We start from the raw sequence: 16,180 nt of genomic DNA, 5'->3' as shown, positions 1-16,180 counted from the left end.
TGGTTCTAGACCAGGCATCTGCTGGCTAATTTTACACTAAATGAATAATGTACTACTGTGTCCAGGGGTATATACATTTTATTAGGGGTCATACCCTCACCCAAAGGAATGAAGTTTTCACGGTGAATTTCACCAGAGAAAAGCTAGTGTGAGGAGCATGGGAGTGGGGATAACCATTGGGGGGCAGAATGGAGAAGGCCTGTCAGGCCTATGCCACCTACAGGCACCTTAGTCCTATCTATGTTTGTTTGCTGGTTTGATACTTAAAAAAAATTAACTCGTAAATTCAACATGTTCTTAGAAAGGCACTATTTCTCTTTAGGGTCAGGCCTCTCACCCACCATCTCACTAACCACCCACAGGCAGTTAGCCCGGGAGCCCCTATAGCCAGCCCTGTGGCAGAGACATCTGCATTAATTACTGTGCCTCTGTCACCACCACACAGGATCTTGGGCCCCCAAATGATGGCAAACAGGAACCACTGCCCATTTCTGCTATTCAGATTCTTCCTTATCCTCTTATGATAGAAAATAAGTAATTACAATTTGCCAAGTCTGAATCTCAACTCTGCCTCTTACTGGTCTGGGGATTTGAGCAAGTTATTCAACCTCTCTACATCTTCATTTCCTCATAGGTAAACTGAGAATGATTATAGTAACTACCTCATGGGGTAGTAATTTGGATGAAATGAGTTCATATTTGTAAAGCGATTAAAACAGTGCTTAGCACACATTACGTGCTATAAAATAAATATAAATAAATAATCTCATTCGATTCCTCCATAGCTTATGTGGTTGCTTTCCCCTCCATCCTCATTTTGCAGGTGAGAAACTAAGGCGGAAGAAGTTATGGTCATGCATCTAGCCAGTGATGGAACTGGCCCTTGAAACACAACCTTCTGGCCACAAGTTGCCCTCACCTGGATACACCTTTCCCTCAACATGGACACTGCCACCTTAAGGGAAGCCTAGGGCAATTCTAGAGAGGTGTGGATGGCAGTCCAAGGCTGAGGCCTGACTGCAGCACTGCTGAGAGGGATAGAGACTTCCAGGGCTAAGTGTCCTCAGGGCCATGGGTTTATCATGTTCTTCAAATTTCAGCACAGGCAAAAGTGAATCCAAGACTATAATACCTCTTCCTTGTAGAATGGCTCAGAAACCCATGCCAGGTCACGGTTTCCTGCCTTGTGGTTACCAGATGTGGTCAGTGCTCTAGTGACCAAGTTCACAGCTAAGGTACTTGTCTTTAGAAGACAATAAGCAGTTATAACATGGAAAGAACAAAGTTCAAATAAAGTCTTAGAGCTAATAACAGAACAGCCTAAAAATTACAAAACCTCCTTTCCTATGTGCTGATTTCAGGTAATTGTATCAAGATGGATAAAAAGAGAGAATTAACATGATTTTAATGCCCTTGAATTTATTCTAACGCAATCACAGATAAAAAAACTCATTTTGGCCATTTTATGATATGGTCAAAATTCTAGAGGTTATATTCACTGCCTTAGTGAATTTTATTTCAATTTCTAGCTATAATAAAAAAATAGAAATTCGTCACCTGAAATATATGCTGTTTTTGGGAAATTAATAACTGTTTTTAAAGTGCTTCAAATATATGAGATATTAATAGATTTAATGAATCACAAAAAGAATTTCTTCCTTTTAAAAAGCCTGTCTCTGATCAATTCCACTTCTCCTTTCCCTTTTCCAAAGTACCTAGGAGAGTGCCTTTGACCTTTTAAATGTTCAATAAAGACATGTGGAAAAAGAGGAGTGAATGTCCTCTCATTTTATTTTTCCTTTCTTGGTTTCAGTGAGTCTTCAATAATTTATTCCCCAGGTTTCAACATCTAGTACTGGAGTATCACTTTAAATGCCACCATTAAAACCAGCATTGTCAAATGCTGCTCTAGCCACGTCACTTTACACACCCTCCAATCCACTCCTTCTCCTCCTCCCCCCATATGTCCAACCCAGCAGTGTTTCAGTCATTCTCAGAGTCAAGGTCGAATCATGAGCGCTGAAGCCCTCTACATCCTCCTGTATCGGACCCCACGTAGCCCATGTCTTTAACCAAGTAACCTCCCCAACGTCTCCTACTTATTTTATATCTTAACTCAGAGCCTTGTATTCAGGATAATCAGGTCACTAGGCTAGCCCTCTAGTTCCCCTGCACCAAAGCCTATGCTCTGTCTGAAAGAGATAGGCCGAAAATTTATCTTTCCTGTGGAATATGAGGGGAAAAAAGTGGTTTCCAACCCAAAGCTAAACACATTTAACCACTAACCTCACCAATATATACCCTGTAACTCCACCTATAGATAGGATTTTTATTGCTGTTGACACCCTTATGCACTCTATAGGTTCTTTGTAAACCTTCTCACGACCTGTCTGCTTAGCCCTTTAGTTTACAGCAATCAAAGGCCTGCCTGAAAGCATACACCTTGCTCTGAGTCCCAGCCTGACCTATGGCTCAACTCACATTGGGGGAAGTTTGGAAGGTACCAAAGGCTTATGATGGTCTACAAGCCATAGCAATATGTAGTTTAATCTCTTCCAAATCATTTTTCTAAAGATTGAATGAATCGAAACTGGTTTTTGTACAGAAGTTCAAATATTGTACAGGTCTCTCAATTAAATACAATACCATATATTATTTCCCTTTGGAAGACTTTCTGTTAGTCATCCAATCTCCTTTAAAGCAATTTTGAGGTGTAAATGTATTAGGTTTTGATCACTTGTCTGATGAAAAAGATCCATCTCTCACAGCCTTGATTCCATTTATACCCATTCTTGGCAGACCGATAGAGACAAGCAATCAGGGTTGTCTGGTTTTGTACACTAATGTTAAAAATTTCATTACCTAGCTGTAGAACACGTCCTTTGAGTGTGCTTTCCATAGGTGGACATTGCATGTGCAGGGGTGTCCCTGTGTGTGTCCCTGTGGGATATAAGACTCAATGCCTATTCTTGATGCGTGTATATTGTGGGGCATGGGGGATGTCAGAGCCAAGAGAAATAAGAATCTTAAATCATTCTGAAATGACTACAACCATATTTATAAAAGGGGCTTCTCGATGGGTGAGATGGCTTTAGTTCAGGTGGGTTAATCAGAGAAGGCTTCTAGGAGGAGGTGTTCTTTTGCACTGCATTGAGGCAGTGTTGCCAATGATGGTAATGGCATTTCCGGTAAGAGAAAGAGCAAAACTGAAACCTCTCTGGTGGAAACAAGTAAGTCATGCATGAGATCAGAAAGAAAACCCACCTGCATAGTGCACAGAAGTCATTCAACAAATATTTACTGGGCGTCCACTATGTGCCTTGACTAGGTGCAATGTGTTAACTAATTGCAACGCAGTGTAATTTTAAGATCGGCTCCTGAGGGAGATAAGGTTAGCAGGCAGTAAGTAATTAGATGACATCAGAAGGCAGTATGTGAAAAGGTGTTAATGGTTTGGTTTCAATTATACACTTGTCCTGTTCATAATACAGCAAAGAGTTAACATCCTTCTTTCGTTCTCCTTTTAGCGAATGCGAGAGTTCCTGCTCATCCAACACCACACCAACTCCCCATCCCACCACACTGTCATTTTTGGTTACAAGGTTCTGAAACCAGACCCTATAGTCTCTGTTATTCTTGACATGCTGAATCAAACACTGAAGATTTTTTTTTTGTTTTTTTAGCTATTTTAACATAATTCTTTGTCCTTACAGTTTTATAAAAACATAAGCTTTAATCTGACTAATATTAAAGGCCCCAAAACAAATAAAAGCTATGAAGCTGAGTTTCACTTAGCTCTAGGAGAGAAACTCATAAATTACATTAAAGACTTCATTTGGTTTTATTTTTTACCTGGAAGATGACCAACAGCTAATATTATGTAATTTACCAAACTCAGTCTTGAAAAAGAGATAACCAGACACTGAAAAGACATTCCTGTTGTTTTACTAAATGCTTCTTTAAAAACAAGGAAGTCTTAAAGAGGAAAAATGTCTTTGAAAATTAATCTACTTAAAAAAAAAAAATCTCTTTCTGAATGGCTACCAGCCAGACTTAACTTGGTTTCATTTTTCATTTCAAGCTTTCAAACAATATCTGACTAGGCAGAATGAGACCTTTCTAGATACCTCATGGAAGAATGGTGTAAGGACTGAAGAAACGCTACAAAGACGACCTAATGGTCACAGTTTTACTTTAGTTTTCAAAAAATCCTGAAGCTACGCTACATGATGGGAAAAAGTAAATTTAGCTCTGACAAAGCATTCCCCTTCTTCAAACCTGTGAATAATCAATTTCTTGCTTTACAAAGACTTCTCACATCTGAAAACACTGCCACGCCTTTAGTAAGAACTATCCTCTACTGAACACGTTCATTCACTCATTCATTCATTCAGTATTCACTTAGCAAACACCTCTGAGCGCCTCCTCTGTGCCAGGCACTGGCCTACATGATGGGGCTACAACAGTGAACCAAATGAAACCCCCTCGGGCTCCACGCTGGATGATTTTATCTCTTTATGTCTATGTCCCTGAGTCCTCAGGATGCTCCTGCAAAGGTAGGCATTATTATCACCATTTTCTAGATGAGGGAACTAGGCGTACAGACGTTAAGGCCAAGGTCCCAGAGTCAGTCAACAGCAAGGAGGGGACTCAGCCTCTGGGACTGACTCCCAAGCTTGTGCTTATTCCACTAGTCTGCTGCCATCATTTTGGTTCAATGAAAATAAAGGGAATCGTCTGAAAATTATTTAGCGGGTTCATTCTAAATTACAAACCTTAGTATTCCCTAGAATTAGAATAAAAAATGTAAAGCTGACTTGGTTAAAAAAAAAAAGTCAAATGGGGTGGAAAATTATTAATGGGAAGAAGAACAATGTTTTTAGATTTTGTTCTAAGATTGCATTTTGTTGATAATCACACTGTCCATTGGTCATAATGAGCCTATATTAAATGAAACTCCCAAGACTTCCTCATTTGATCTATTTGTAAGTCCCATCTCCCCAATCTTTACTTTTGCAGTTGATTTATTTGGAACTTAAGTGTATGAGTTTATATTTGACTCAATTTTATCTTTATTCATTTGGCTAATTTTTCCAGTCTATTAGAGTTTCTTATTTCTTTTTCTGGATACCAAATCTATAACTTTACAATTTTAGCTACACATTTCACTCTGGTCATCCACAATTTGATGGATATCATTTATGTAACTTATGCCACTAATTAAACAGTCTGGGCTTGAATGTCAGCTCTGCCACCTAAGAACGGTGTGACCTTGAGGAAGTTACTTCAACCCTCTGTGTTACTCATTTGTAAAGTGTAGATAAATATAGCAACTGCATAGGGATTGTTGTAAGGATTAGGTCCCATTTGTTTCTTTTATTTTTATTTCCATTACTCTAGGAGGTGGATCAAAAAAGATCTTGCTGTGATTTATGTCAAAGAGTGTTCTTCATATGTTTTCCTCTAAGAGTTTTATAGTGTCTGGTCTTACATTTAGGTCTTTAATCCATTTTGAGTTTATTTTTGTGTATGGTGTTAGGGAGTGTTCTAATTGCATTCTTTTACATGTAGCTGTCCAGTTTTCCCAGCACCACTTATTGAAGAGACTGTCTTTTCTCCATTGTATATCCTTGCCTCCTTTGTCATAGATTAGTTGACCATAGGTGTGTGGGTTTATCTCTGGGCTTCCTATCCTGTTCCATTGATCTGTATTTCTGTTTTTGTGCCAGTACCATATTGTCTTGATGACTGTAGCTTTATAGTATAGTCTGAAATCAGGGAGTCTGATTCTTCGAGCTCCATTTTTTCCCCTCAAGATTGCTTTGGCTATTCGGGGTCTTTTGTGTCTCCATACAAATTTTAAGATTTTTTTGTTCTAGTTCTGTAAAAAATGCCATTGGCAATTTGATAGGTATTGATTGAATCTGTAGATTACTTTGGGTAGTATAGTCAATTTTCACAATATCGATTCCTCCAATCCAAGAACATGGTGTATCTCTCCATCTGCTTGTGTCATCTTTGATTTCTTTCATCAGTGCCTTATAGTTTTCTGCATACAGGTCTTTTGTCTCCATAGGTAGGTTTATTCCTAGGTATTTTATTCTTCTTGTTGCAATAGTGAATGGGATTGTTTCCTTAATTTCTCTTTCTGATCTTTCGTTATTAGTATACAGGAATGCAAGAGATTTCTGTGCATTGATTTTGTATCCTGCAACTTTAACAAATTCATTGATTAGCCCTAGTAGTTTTCTGGTGGCATCTTTAGGATTCTCTATGTATAGTATCATGTCATCTGCAAAGAGTGACAGTTTTACTTCTTCTTTTCCAATTTGTATTCCTTTTATTTCTTTTCTTCTCTGATTGCCATGGCTAGGACTTCCAAAACTATGTTGAATAATAGTGGCGAGAGTGCACATCCTTGTCTTGTTCCTGACCTTAGAGGAAATGCTTTCAGTTCTTCACCATTGAGAATGATGTTTGCTGTGGGTCTGTCGTATATGGCCTTTACTATGTTGAGGTAGGTTCCCTCTATGCCCACCTTCTGGAGAGTTTTTACCATAAATGGCTGTTAAATTTTGTCAAAAGCTTTTTCTGCATCTATTGAGATGATCATATGGTTTTTATTCTTCAATTTGTTAATATGGTGTATCACATTGACTGATTAGCGTATATTGAAGAATCCTTGCATCCCTGGGATCAATCCCACTTGATCATGGTGTATGATCCTTTTAATGTGTTGTTGGATTCTGTTTGCTAGTATTTTCTTGAGGATTTTTGCATCTATAGTCATCAGTCATTTTGGTCTGTAATTTTCTTTGTTTACAGTATCTTTGTCTGGTTTTGATATTAGGGTGATGGTGGCCTCATACAATGAGTTTTGGAGTGTTCCTTCCTCTGCAATTTTTTGGAAGAGTTTGAGAAGGATAGGTGTTAGCTCTTCTCTAAATGTTTGATAGAATTCACCTGTGAAGCCATCTGGTCCTGGACTTTTGTTTGTTGGAAGATTTTTAATCACAGTTTCAATTTCATGACTTGTGATTGGTCTGTTCATATTTTCTGTTTCTTCCTGGTTCAGTCTTGGAAGGTTATACCTTTCGAAGAATTTGTCCATTTCTTCCAGGTTGTCCATTTTATTGGCATAGAGTTGCTTGTAGTAGTCTCTTAGGATGCTTTGTATTTCTGCGGTGTCCGTTGTAACTTCTCCTTTTTCATTTCTAATTTTATTGATTTGATTCCTCTCCCTCTTTTTCTTGATGAATCTAGCTAAAGGTTTATCAATTTTTTTATCTTCTCAAAGATCCAGCTTTTAGTTTTATTGATCTTTGCTACTGTTTTCTTTGTTTCTATTTCATTTATTTCTGCTCTGATCTTTATGATTTCTTTCCTTCTACTAACTTTGGGTTTTGTTTGTTCTTCTTTCTCTAGTTCCTTTAGGTGTAAGGTTAGATTGTTTATTTGAGATTTTTCTTGTTTCTTGAGGTAGGCATGTATTGCTATAAACTTTCCTCTTAGAACTGCTTTTGCTTCATCCCATAGGTTTTGGATCGTCGTGTTTTCATTGTCATTTGTCTCTAGGTATTTTTTGATTTCCTCTTTGATTTCTTCAGTGATCTCTTGGTTATTTAGTAATGTATTGTTTAGTCTCCATGTGTTTGTGTTTTTTACGTTTTTTCCCCCCATAATTGGTTTCTAATCTCATAACATTGTGGTCGGAAAAGATGCTTGATATGATTTCAATTTCCTTAAATTTACTGAGGCTTGATTTGTGACCCAAGATCTATCATGGAGAATGTTCCACGTGCACTTGAGAAGACAGGCTGCTGTTTTTGGATGGAATGTCCCATAAATATCAATTAAATCTATCTGGTCTATTGTGTCATTTAAAGCTTGTGTTTCCTTATTAATTTTCTGTCTGGATGATCTGTCCATTGGTGTAAGTGAGGTGTTAAAGTCCCCCACTATTATTGTGTTACTGTCGATTTCCTCTTTTATAGCTGTTAGCAGTTGCCTTATGTATTGAGGTGCTCCTATGTTGGGTGCATATATATTTATAATTGTTATATCTTCTTCTTGGATTGATCCCTTGATCATTACATAGTGTCTTTCCTTGTCTCTTGTAACATTCTTTATTTTAAAGTCTATTTTATCTGATATGAGTATTGCTACTCCAGCTTTCTTGTGATTTCCATTTGCATGGAATATCTTTTTGCATCCCCTCACTTTCAGTCTGTATGTGTCCCTAGGTCTGAAGTGGGTCTCCTGTAGACAGCATATATATAGGTCTTGTTTTTGTATCCATTCAGCAAGCCTGTGTCTTTTGGTTGGAGCATTTAATCCATTCACGTTTAAGGTAATTATCGATATGTATGTTCCTATTACCATTTTCTTAATTTTTTGGGGTTCGTTTTTGTAGGTCTTTTTCTTCTCTTGTGTTTCCCACTTAGAGAAGTTCCTTTAGCATTTGTTTTAAAGCTGGTTTGGTGGTACTGAATTCTCTTAGCTTTTGCTTGTCTGTAAAAATTTTGATTTCTCCATCAAATCTGAATGAGATCCTTGCCTGGTAGAGTAATCTTGGTTGTAGGTTCTTCCCTTTCATCACTTTAATTATATCATCCCACTCCCTTCTGGCTTGTAGAGTTTCTACTGAGAAATCAGCTGTTAACCTTATGGGAGTTCCCTTGTATGTTATTTGTCATTTTTCCCCTGTTGCTTTCAATAATTTTTCTTTGGCTTTAATTTTTGCCTGTTTGATTACTATGTGTCTCGGCGTGTTTCTCCTTGGGTTTATCCTGCCTGGGGCTCTCTGCGCTTCCTGGACTTGGGTGGCTAGTTCCTTTCCTGTGTTAGGGAAGTTTTCAACTATAATCTCTTCAAATATTTTCTTGGGTCCTTTCTTTCTCTCTTCTCCTTCTGGGACCCCTATAATGTGAATGTTGTTGCGTTTAATGTTTTCCCAGAGGTCTCTTAGGCTGTCTTCATTTCTTTTCATTCTTTTTTCTTTATTCTGTTCCGTGGCAGTGAATTCCATCATTCTGTCTTCCAGGTCTCTCATCCGTTCTTCTGCCTCAGTTATTCTGCTATTGATTCCTTCTAGTGTATTTTTCATTTCAGTTATTGTTCATCTCTGTTTGTTTGTTCTTTAATTCTTCTAGGTGTTTGTTCTTTAATTCTTCTAGGTCTTTGTTAAACATTTCTTCCATATTCTTGATCTTTGCCTCCATTCTTTTTCTGAGGTCCTGGATCATCTTCACTATCATTATTCTGAATTCTTTTTCTGGAAGGTTGCCTATATCCACTTCATTTAGTTGTTTTTCTGGGGTTTTCTCTTGTTCCTTTATCTGGTACAAAGTCCTCTGCCTTTTCATTTTGTCTATCTTTCTGTGAATGTGGTTTTCCTTCCACAGGCTGCAGACCTGTAGTTCTTCTTGCTGGTGGATGAGGCTATCTAAGAGGCTGTGCAGCTTCCTTGTTGTAAGGATTAAATAAACGAATACACATAGAGTAATAGAAAAGTGTTTGACACTTAAGAATTCAAAAGATGTCTCTTATTTGTATTATCTCCATCAGAGTCATCATCATTCACATCGCTGATACAGAGAGATCTAGAGAAAAACACAAGTAGATGTCTATAGATCACCCCTGAGATCACATGGACCCATTCTTTAGAACTCCTTGGGTTTGGTTATGCAAACCTAGCTGTGAATCCACTTGACTATTCTGTTATTCAGTTCATATTTCTCCATCAAATCCTAATAGAATCATAAGATATTGTGAAAACTGCCTTGATGAAATTTATACACACTGAATCTACCACATTTTCTTCATCCTGCATTCTAGTTATTCTATTGAAGAGGAAAATCATTTAGTCCTGCTTCACTTCCTTTTGGTGCCTAATGATTACCTCTTTCTTTTCTGAGTGTTCTCAAAAAGTTTCAGAATAAATTTTAGAATTCTGCTGGGATTTTATATTTTCTCTTTTTTGTCAGTCTCCAGGCTTTTGGGGACTTTTCCCTTCGTTGAAATGCCTCCACTGTGGCTGGCTGGAGTGGGACAGTCACAGGCATGAGTGTTCTCAGGCTTGTGGATACAGTCTGGGCCAGGAGACCCCAATCCATGCCAAACAGCTAAGGATCTAGTGTTATGCTGCTGTGGGCCTCAATTCCCTCTTGTTCACATTTTGTTCTACCCTACCAGGTGGGAAATCATGATCCTCAATTAAAAGGCAAAAATAAGAAGAGATGAATAGTCTTTTGTTTTTCTCATCAGAGGTCCTATCCCTTTCTTGTTCTTTTTTCTACAAAAGTAAAACAAAAAGTCTACAATAAAAATAGTATTCTAGTCTTGACAGAAATTATAACTATGTCATTAGCAAAAATGGGCACAATACTGAACATCACAAGCATTCCAGTTTTCTATGTCTGGCTTATTTTGTCACCGTCATTTTCTGTAGAATTGTTCCTTGCCAGCTTTTTAAGTCTCTTTTGTTGTTTTTAGAATTTTTTACATACTTCAGCTCACTCTGGACTTTAGGCCTCCTGACACAATTCTAATGGGATTATCTCTCTCTCTGGTATTCTCAGTTATTTGCCTCTCCTTGCGTTCTTCTTGAAATGGTCTTTTATATTTTGAGTTAATTTGAGCATGCCCTTCGCAGCCACAGCCATTTATTTTCCTCATTATTTAGAACTTTCAAACCTCTAATTCAAATCATTCAAAAAATTGTGAATTGTTAGACTTGGAATGTGTGTGTGGGTGTATACATTATCTCTGATAATTTGGGAAAATATTCATGATTATATTATCAGAATTTCATCACTATTTATTGCTTAATTCATTATATATATAATGAATTGTGGGTGTGTATGTATACATAATTTATTGGGCATGTGTAAGCTATGTGTCAGGGACTGTCCTATTTGCTGGGATACAAAGATAAACATGATAGATGCAGCCCCGCTGTCTTGAAGCTTAAAGCTTCAGACTAAATAGAGATGAGCGCAGGGGAATTATGACCCAGCCTGATACTGGATTTGAGAAGAGAGTTTTGAGGAGTCTCGGGAACACATAGAAAGGGCCCTAATCTGAACTTAAGGATTGGGTTTCTCATCTCCTTTGTCATCTCCTCTTTTAGGGTCTCAGACTATGGAATCACATCTACTTCTTTGACTATTTGAAATTTCCCTCCTAAAGTCTGCTGTATGTACATAACCTGCTCCTTGGTTATCACAAAAGCTAAGATGACATCACGGCTATAGTCTTCCGAGTGCTTGGCACATAGCAGACATCCAGTAAATATTTGTTGAATAAATGGATACACATTCCTTCCACTTCTATTTCACCAAGCAATCTCTTCTTGGTTAAAATTTGATCCCTAAATAGAAGTTTCCTTCATTTTCTTTACCTTTCTAAAAATGAAAATGTCAGTTAGGTAAATTGGTATCTGAGATTTGTCTTCATTTAAACATGAATAAGACTTCTAGTGATGCCCAAAGAGTTTAAGTCTCTCCTCACTCCTACTAACTACCTTTGTGTCACTTTTGTATGCTATATCAGAAGTAAATTAGATCATTGCTTCATATGGTTGGGTGGTCTAAGTTCATTTATTCACTCAAAACTACTTATTGAGTGCTTACTATGTACAAAGGACTCTTCTGGGCACTGTATTCCTTCTTTCTTCCTTTTAACTTCTCCAACTGTGTGTCCTTTCTTGGGTCTTTAGATATGTACCCTTCTGCCTCCCCAAGAATGTCTGGATTTCTGCTCAGTGAGAACAACTCATTTTCCTTCTGTTTCTTGCCTGTCAAAAATTATGCCATGGACCAACCTTTTCTTAACTGCACATTAGTTAAAATGGGTTTCTCAATCTTTTGATAATGAAAACCTTTCTTATTTTCCTATAATGCTATTGGAAATATCAAATTAAGGATAGTAATTTAAAAAATCAGAGCTACGAGAAAAAGTACTACATTGTTTATAAAATAGACCCTTACCACCCACCATTAAGAATCACTGACCTTAACGATGGAAATAATTAACATTTTAAAAGAATATGGCCAAATTTATAATATTCAGTTGATTATCAACATAATGAGTAACTTTCAGGATTTGAACTTTAATTTACTTATCCGTATACCCCATGTTTAGCATAAAAATTGGAATTCACTTCCAATACTAGGACATGTAAATATAAGCATTACTTTCTTAATTTCTCTAACCTACTTTTTGCAAAGTAGTTTAAGTAGTCTATAATAAAATGCAAAAGCTGTCCCAAATAAACCACCACAATTTATCTTCCATATGAAATAAAGATATACTCTTATTTTCTTGAAAAGTATAGATTTTCATCAAGGTTTCTGTACCAAGTATTTGAGTCTTTAAATCATTTTTACCGGTTATGATTTGAGCTCAGAGTTAACTTGTCAGTAAAGAAACAACAAATCCATTTGTCTTTGGTGTTTTCTTGATGTGCTGCTAACAGACTGTGCTCTGTCCACACAAGGTCATGGCCACCTGACTGGAAGCAGGCTTTGCTGAGTCAGGAGGTCAAAGATCATCATGGATTGCTAAATAAGCAACAATACATAAAAGTAATGGAGAGAGAGGAAAAGAACCCTAATGGTAATTAGCCTATAACCTAAGCCAAATACAGTTTTGTCCAAAGATAAAAGAAATTCTGCATTGGGCAAGATAACTTTCAGTTAAAAACAGAAAATAAAATCCATTTGTAGTGAGTTTACTTAGAATACTGATGATACTGCTGTTTTAACCCAGCAGGTATATCATTTCAATAACATTGAATTGTGCAAGACTTCGTAGTAAGGTTAAGAAGTAATTTTTGAAAAAAATTCAGTCTATTTTTAAGTCTTGAATTAGTCATAATTACCAGGAAACAGAGCAAATTTTGGGAAAAATTAATTGCACCTATAGAAACTCTTAGTAAATTACTACTTCAGATTATTACATGTAATATATTAACGAAATATCTAAGCATGTTTAATTTAGTAGCAAGAAGTACTTGAGACATGGTAAGATTCTGATACGTATGATAATAAGCGTTAGGAATGTAGAAGGAAGCAACCTCCAAAATCTGTAATCTCAGATGCAATCTTGTAGTTTGGTGTGGATTCCCTCTTCAGGGATAACCTAGCAGACATCATGTGTGAGCTATTATAATGATTTATATTTCACATTCGTACTCTTACTGCTGGCATGTTAGTAGTTCTCTTTTTTCCTTTTATTTTCATATCAAATATTCCACACCATTAATATACGGTATTATATCCATTACCAACTCAATTTCATGAATAATCAGCAAAATTTGCAGTTTTTTCTTATTTGATACCGTTTTTCTCATATAATGGTTTATTTAATTACCTTCAATTGAAATTATTAGTACGGCAGAAGATTTCATTAAGTCCCTCTCTAGGTAAAAACAGATGGACATAAGAACAAAAAAGTAGACATAAACAAAATGTATCATTTTCTCAGGCTTAAAAGGCTCCTTTTGGATGTGCTTATCGGCATAAATGAAGAGTATCCGGCAGAAAATAAACCCTTGAGTTAAGGGGGTAAATATCAACACAAGTACAGGTATGAATCTATTGACCATTAATGTATATAAGTAGATGAAGTGAAATAATCAATCCACGTTAAAGAAATGAATTCCATGGCAATGCTCCCAACTTATCATTTGCAAGATACGACTGACTGTTGATTTATGTTTTCTGGATGGCTAATGAGTTGCATTAGAATCCCAATATGTTCATGTTTGGAAAGAACTTCATATCATCTCAATGAAATTTCTCTTTTTAAAAATGAGGCAACTGAGGCCCTAAGCATGTAAAGAACTTGTCAAAAGTGGCACACTAGAAAGTGGCAAGGCCAAGACTTCAACATAGGTCTTCCATTCTCTATTCATTCAAGAAAATTTTATTGAGCACTTCCTGTATACATAGGCTTGTGCCAAGTACTAGGTAGAAGAGTAATAGTGAGTGAAATATGGACCCTGGCCTCAGAGAACTGAGTAGATGTGGTCACTCAGATTCTGGTGAGGGTTACCAGACAAATAAACAGGACACAAGTCAACACAAGCTATTATAGAGGAAGTACAAGGTTTTATTAGATCACTTTGACTTGGGGGTAGAGGGTGGGAGCAAATTACCGAGATTAGGAGGATCAAGGGAAGCTTCCAGTTGGATGTTAGAGCTAAGCTGACCCCTGAATTAGCCAGATGAATGGGGTACAGTGAAGAGGAAAAAAAGGGGAAGAACATGATCTCAGCAGAGGGACCAAAATACACCAAAGCACAGATACAAAAAAGATTCAAGGCTGACGGGGGTGTTCAGTATCCCTAACACTGAGTGAAGGGAGGAGTGATGAATCCAAAGAGAGAGAGGCCTGTGACATAAGTAATGGAGCCTCAACTTTATCCTGAGGGGAGCAAGGAGTCCCTGAAGGGTCACAGCAAGGGAGTGAAATGGCCGGATGCGTATTTCTTAAAGAACTCGGGGGCACTGAGGGGATCAGATTGGCGTTAAGGGCAAGAGAAGACTGTGAGCCCTTGATTTTGCAAAGAGGATGTCCTGGTCTTTAGAAAGAACAAATGCCCTAATGATAAAGACATAAGCTTTCTGCTTGATCCATCGTCCATAGAAAAACTGTGTTAGCCTGAGTATATCACTATAGAGTCTGAGCATCTCTGAGCTCACAGAAAAAAGTCCAATGTGTGGCCCTCCAAGGCTAAAAACTAGGCTTTGAAACATGGCCTCAATGGAAAGGTCCTGCCTAGGCAACCAGCTCGCAGCAGCCCCACGCAGCAGTCACATCGCTGTCCCAGCCAAACCAGTACAGCCGCCACCCTCCCTGAGTCCCTGGGGCCTCAGCTGGAATTGGGGGTCATGATATCTATTTATCTATTTCATAGTGATATTGTGAGGATACTCGCCCTTCCTCAGCGGGGAGTGAGAGTAATAATATCTATTTCACAGTGATGCTATGAGGATTGAAAGATAACATATGTAAACACACATAGTTTTAGCACTTTAAGTAGTAGGAATACAATTCCATTGGTTTCTTTTCCTGTGATAATGCAAAAGCTGTCCTCTGTGAAAATAATCGACTCAACAAAGAGAGAAAAACCTGTGGCCTTCACTTCATTTACACCAGGCTCAACCCAATTGACTTAATGAAGCAAGTCAGTGAATGCTACACTGTGAAGATTCTCATTTTCAGCGGAATTTTGTCATTAAAAAAAACAAGAATGAACACACACACACACACACACATTGTCCTTAAGTTAAAAAAAGAAAACAATGCATCTGAGTTCATTCTTCTCAGCCCAGGCAGGCTCTAACTTGGAGTGCCCCTCTGGAATGGCAGCCCACTTGGGGCTCCCCCTCCCTCACTGGGGTGCTGGGCAGCTGGCCCTTTTCTCCTCCCTGCTATTGCTGGAAATTTCCTTCTCCATACACCCCACCAAGGTTTCAGACAGAGCAGAAGAGGGGAAGAGAATGGGGGGAGAATTGCCTAGAGGAAGGATCTAAGAGTTGGTGGTACCTGGAAGGCACTGAAAGAAACATCCCACGGTTGAAATATAAAATAAATACATGATGGTTTTCTTCGGTCAGTCTCCCAGGGCAATAGAAATAAAAGCAAAAACAAACAAACGGGACCTAATCAAACTTACAAGCTTCTGTACAGCAAAGGAAGTCATAAACAAAATGAAAAAATAACCTGTGGACTGGGAGAAAATATTTGAAAATTATGAGACTGACATGGGCTTAATTTCCAAAATACACAAACAGCCCATACAACTCAATAACAAAAAAACAAACAACCCAATCAAAAAATGGGCAGAAGACCTAAATAGACATTTCTCCAAAGAAGACATACAGATGCAAGAGGCACATGAAGGATGCTCATCACTGCTAATTACTAGAGACATGCAAATCAAAACTGCAACGAGGTACCATTTCACACCAGTCAGAATGGCCATCATTAAAAAGTCTACAAACAATAAATGCTGGAGAGGGTGTGGAGAAAAGGGAACCCTCTTGCACTGTTGGTGGGAATGTAAATTGGTGCAGCCATTATGGAAAACAATATGGAGATTCCTCAAAAACCTAAAAATTGAGTTGCCATATGCTCCAGCAATCCCACTCCTGGGCATATACCCAGACAA

At 37.8% G+C, this 16,180-nt stretch overlaps 2 protein-coding genes across 8 annotated transcripts in view; one reads left to right on the top strand and one right to left on the bottom strand.

Moving 5' to 3' along the window:
* The window catches only part of LOC309663381 (uncharacterized protein), a gene marked incomplete at its 5' end in the record, with an annotated part of 41,587 nt that extends 26,309 nt beyond the window's left edge, over window positions 1-15,278 (top strand). For all 3 annotated transcript variants that reach the window (XR_014265220.1, XM_082467377.1, XM_082467376.1), the window contains one exon: window positions 824-15,278. Coding sequence is in view for 2 of the 3 variants with exons in the window: in XM_082467377.1 (XP_082323503.1) it covers window positions 824-864 (41 nt within the window). The remainder of the gene's footprint in view (window positions 1-823) is intronic.
* Window positions 1-16,180, bottom strand: part of SPATS2L (spermatogenesis associated serine rich 2 like) — a 168,149-nt gene that overhangs the window by 95,208 nt on the left and 56,761 nt on the right. The gene's annotated exons all lie outside the window — the stretch shown is intronic.

Source organism: Balaenoptera physalus (assembly GCF_965194825.1).
Source record: "Balaenoptera physalus genome assembly, chromosome: 6".
NCBI lineage: Eukaryota > Metazoa > Chordata > Mammalia > Artiodactyla > Balaenopteridae > Balaenoptera > Balaenoptera physalus.
This window is presented reverse-complemented; position numbering and strand designations above follow the sequence as displayed.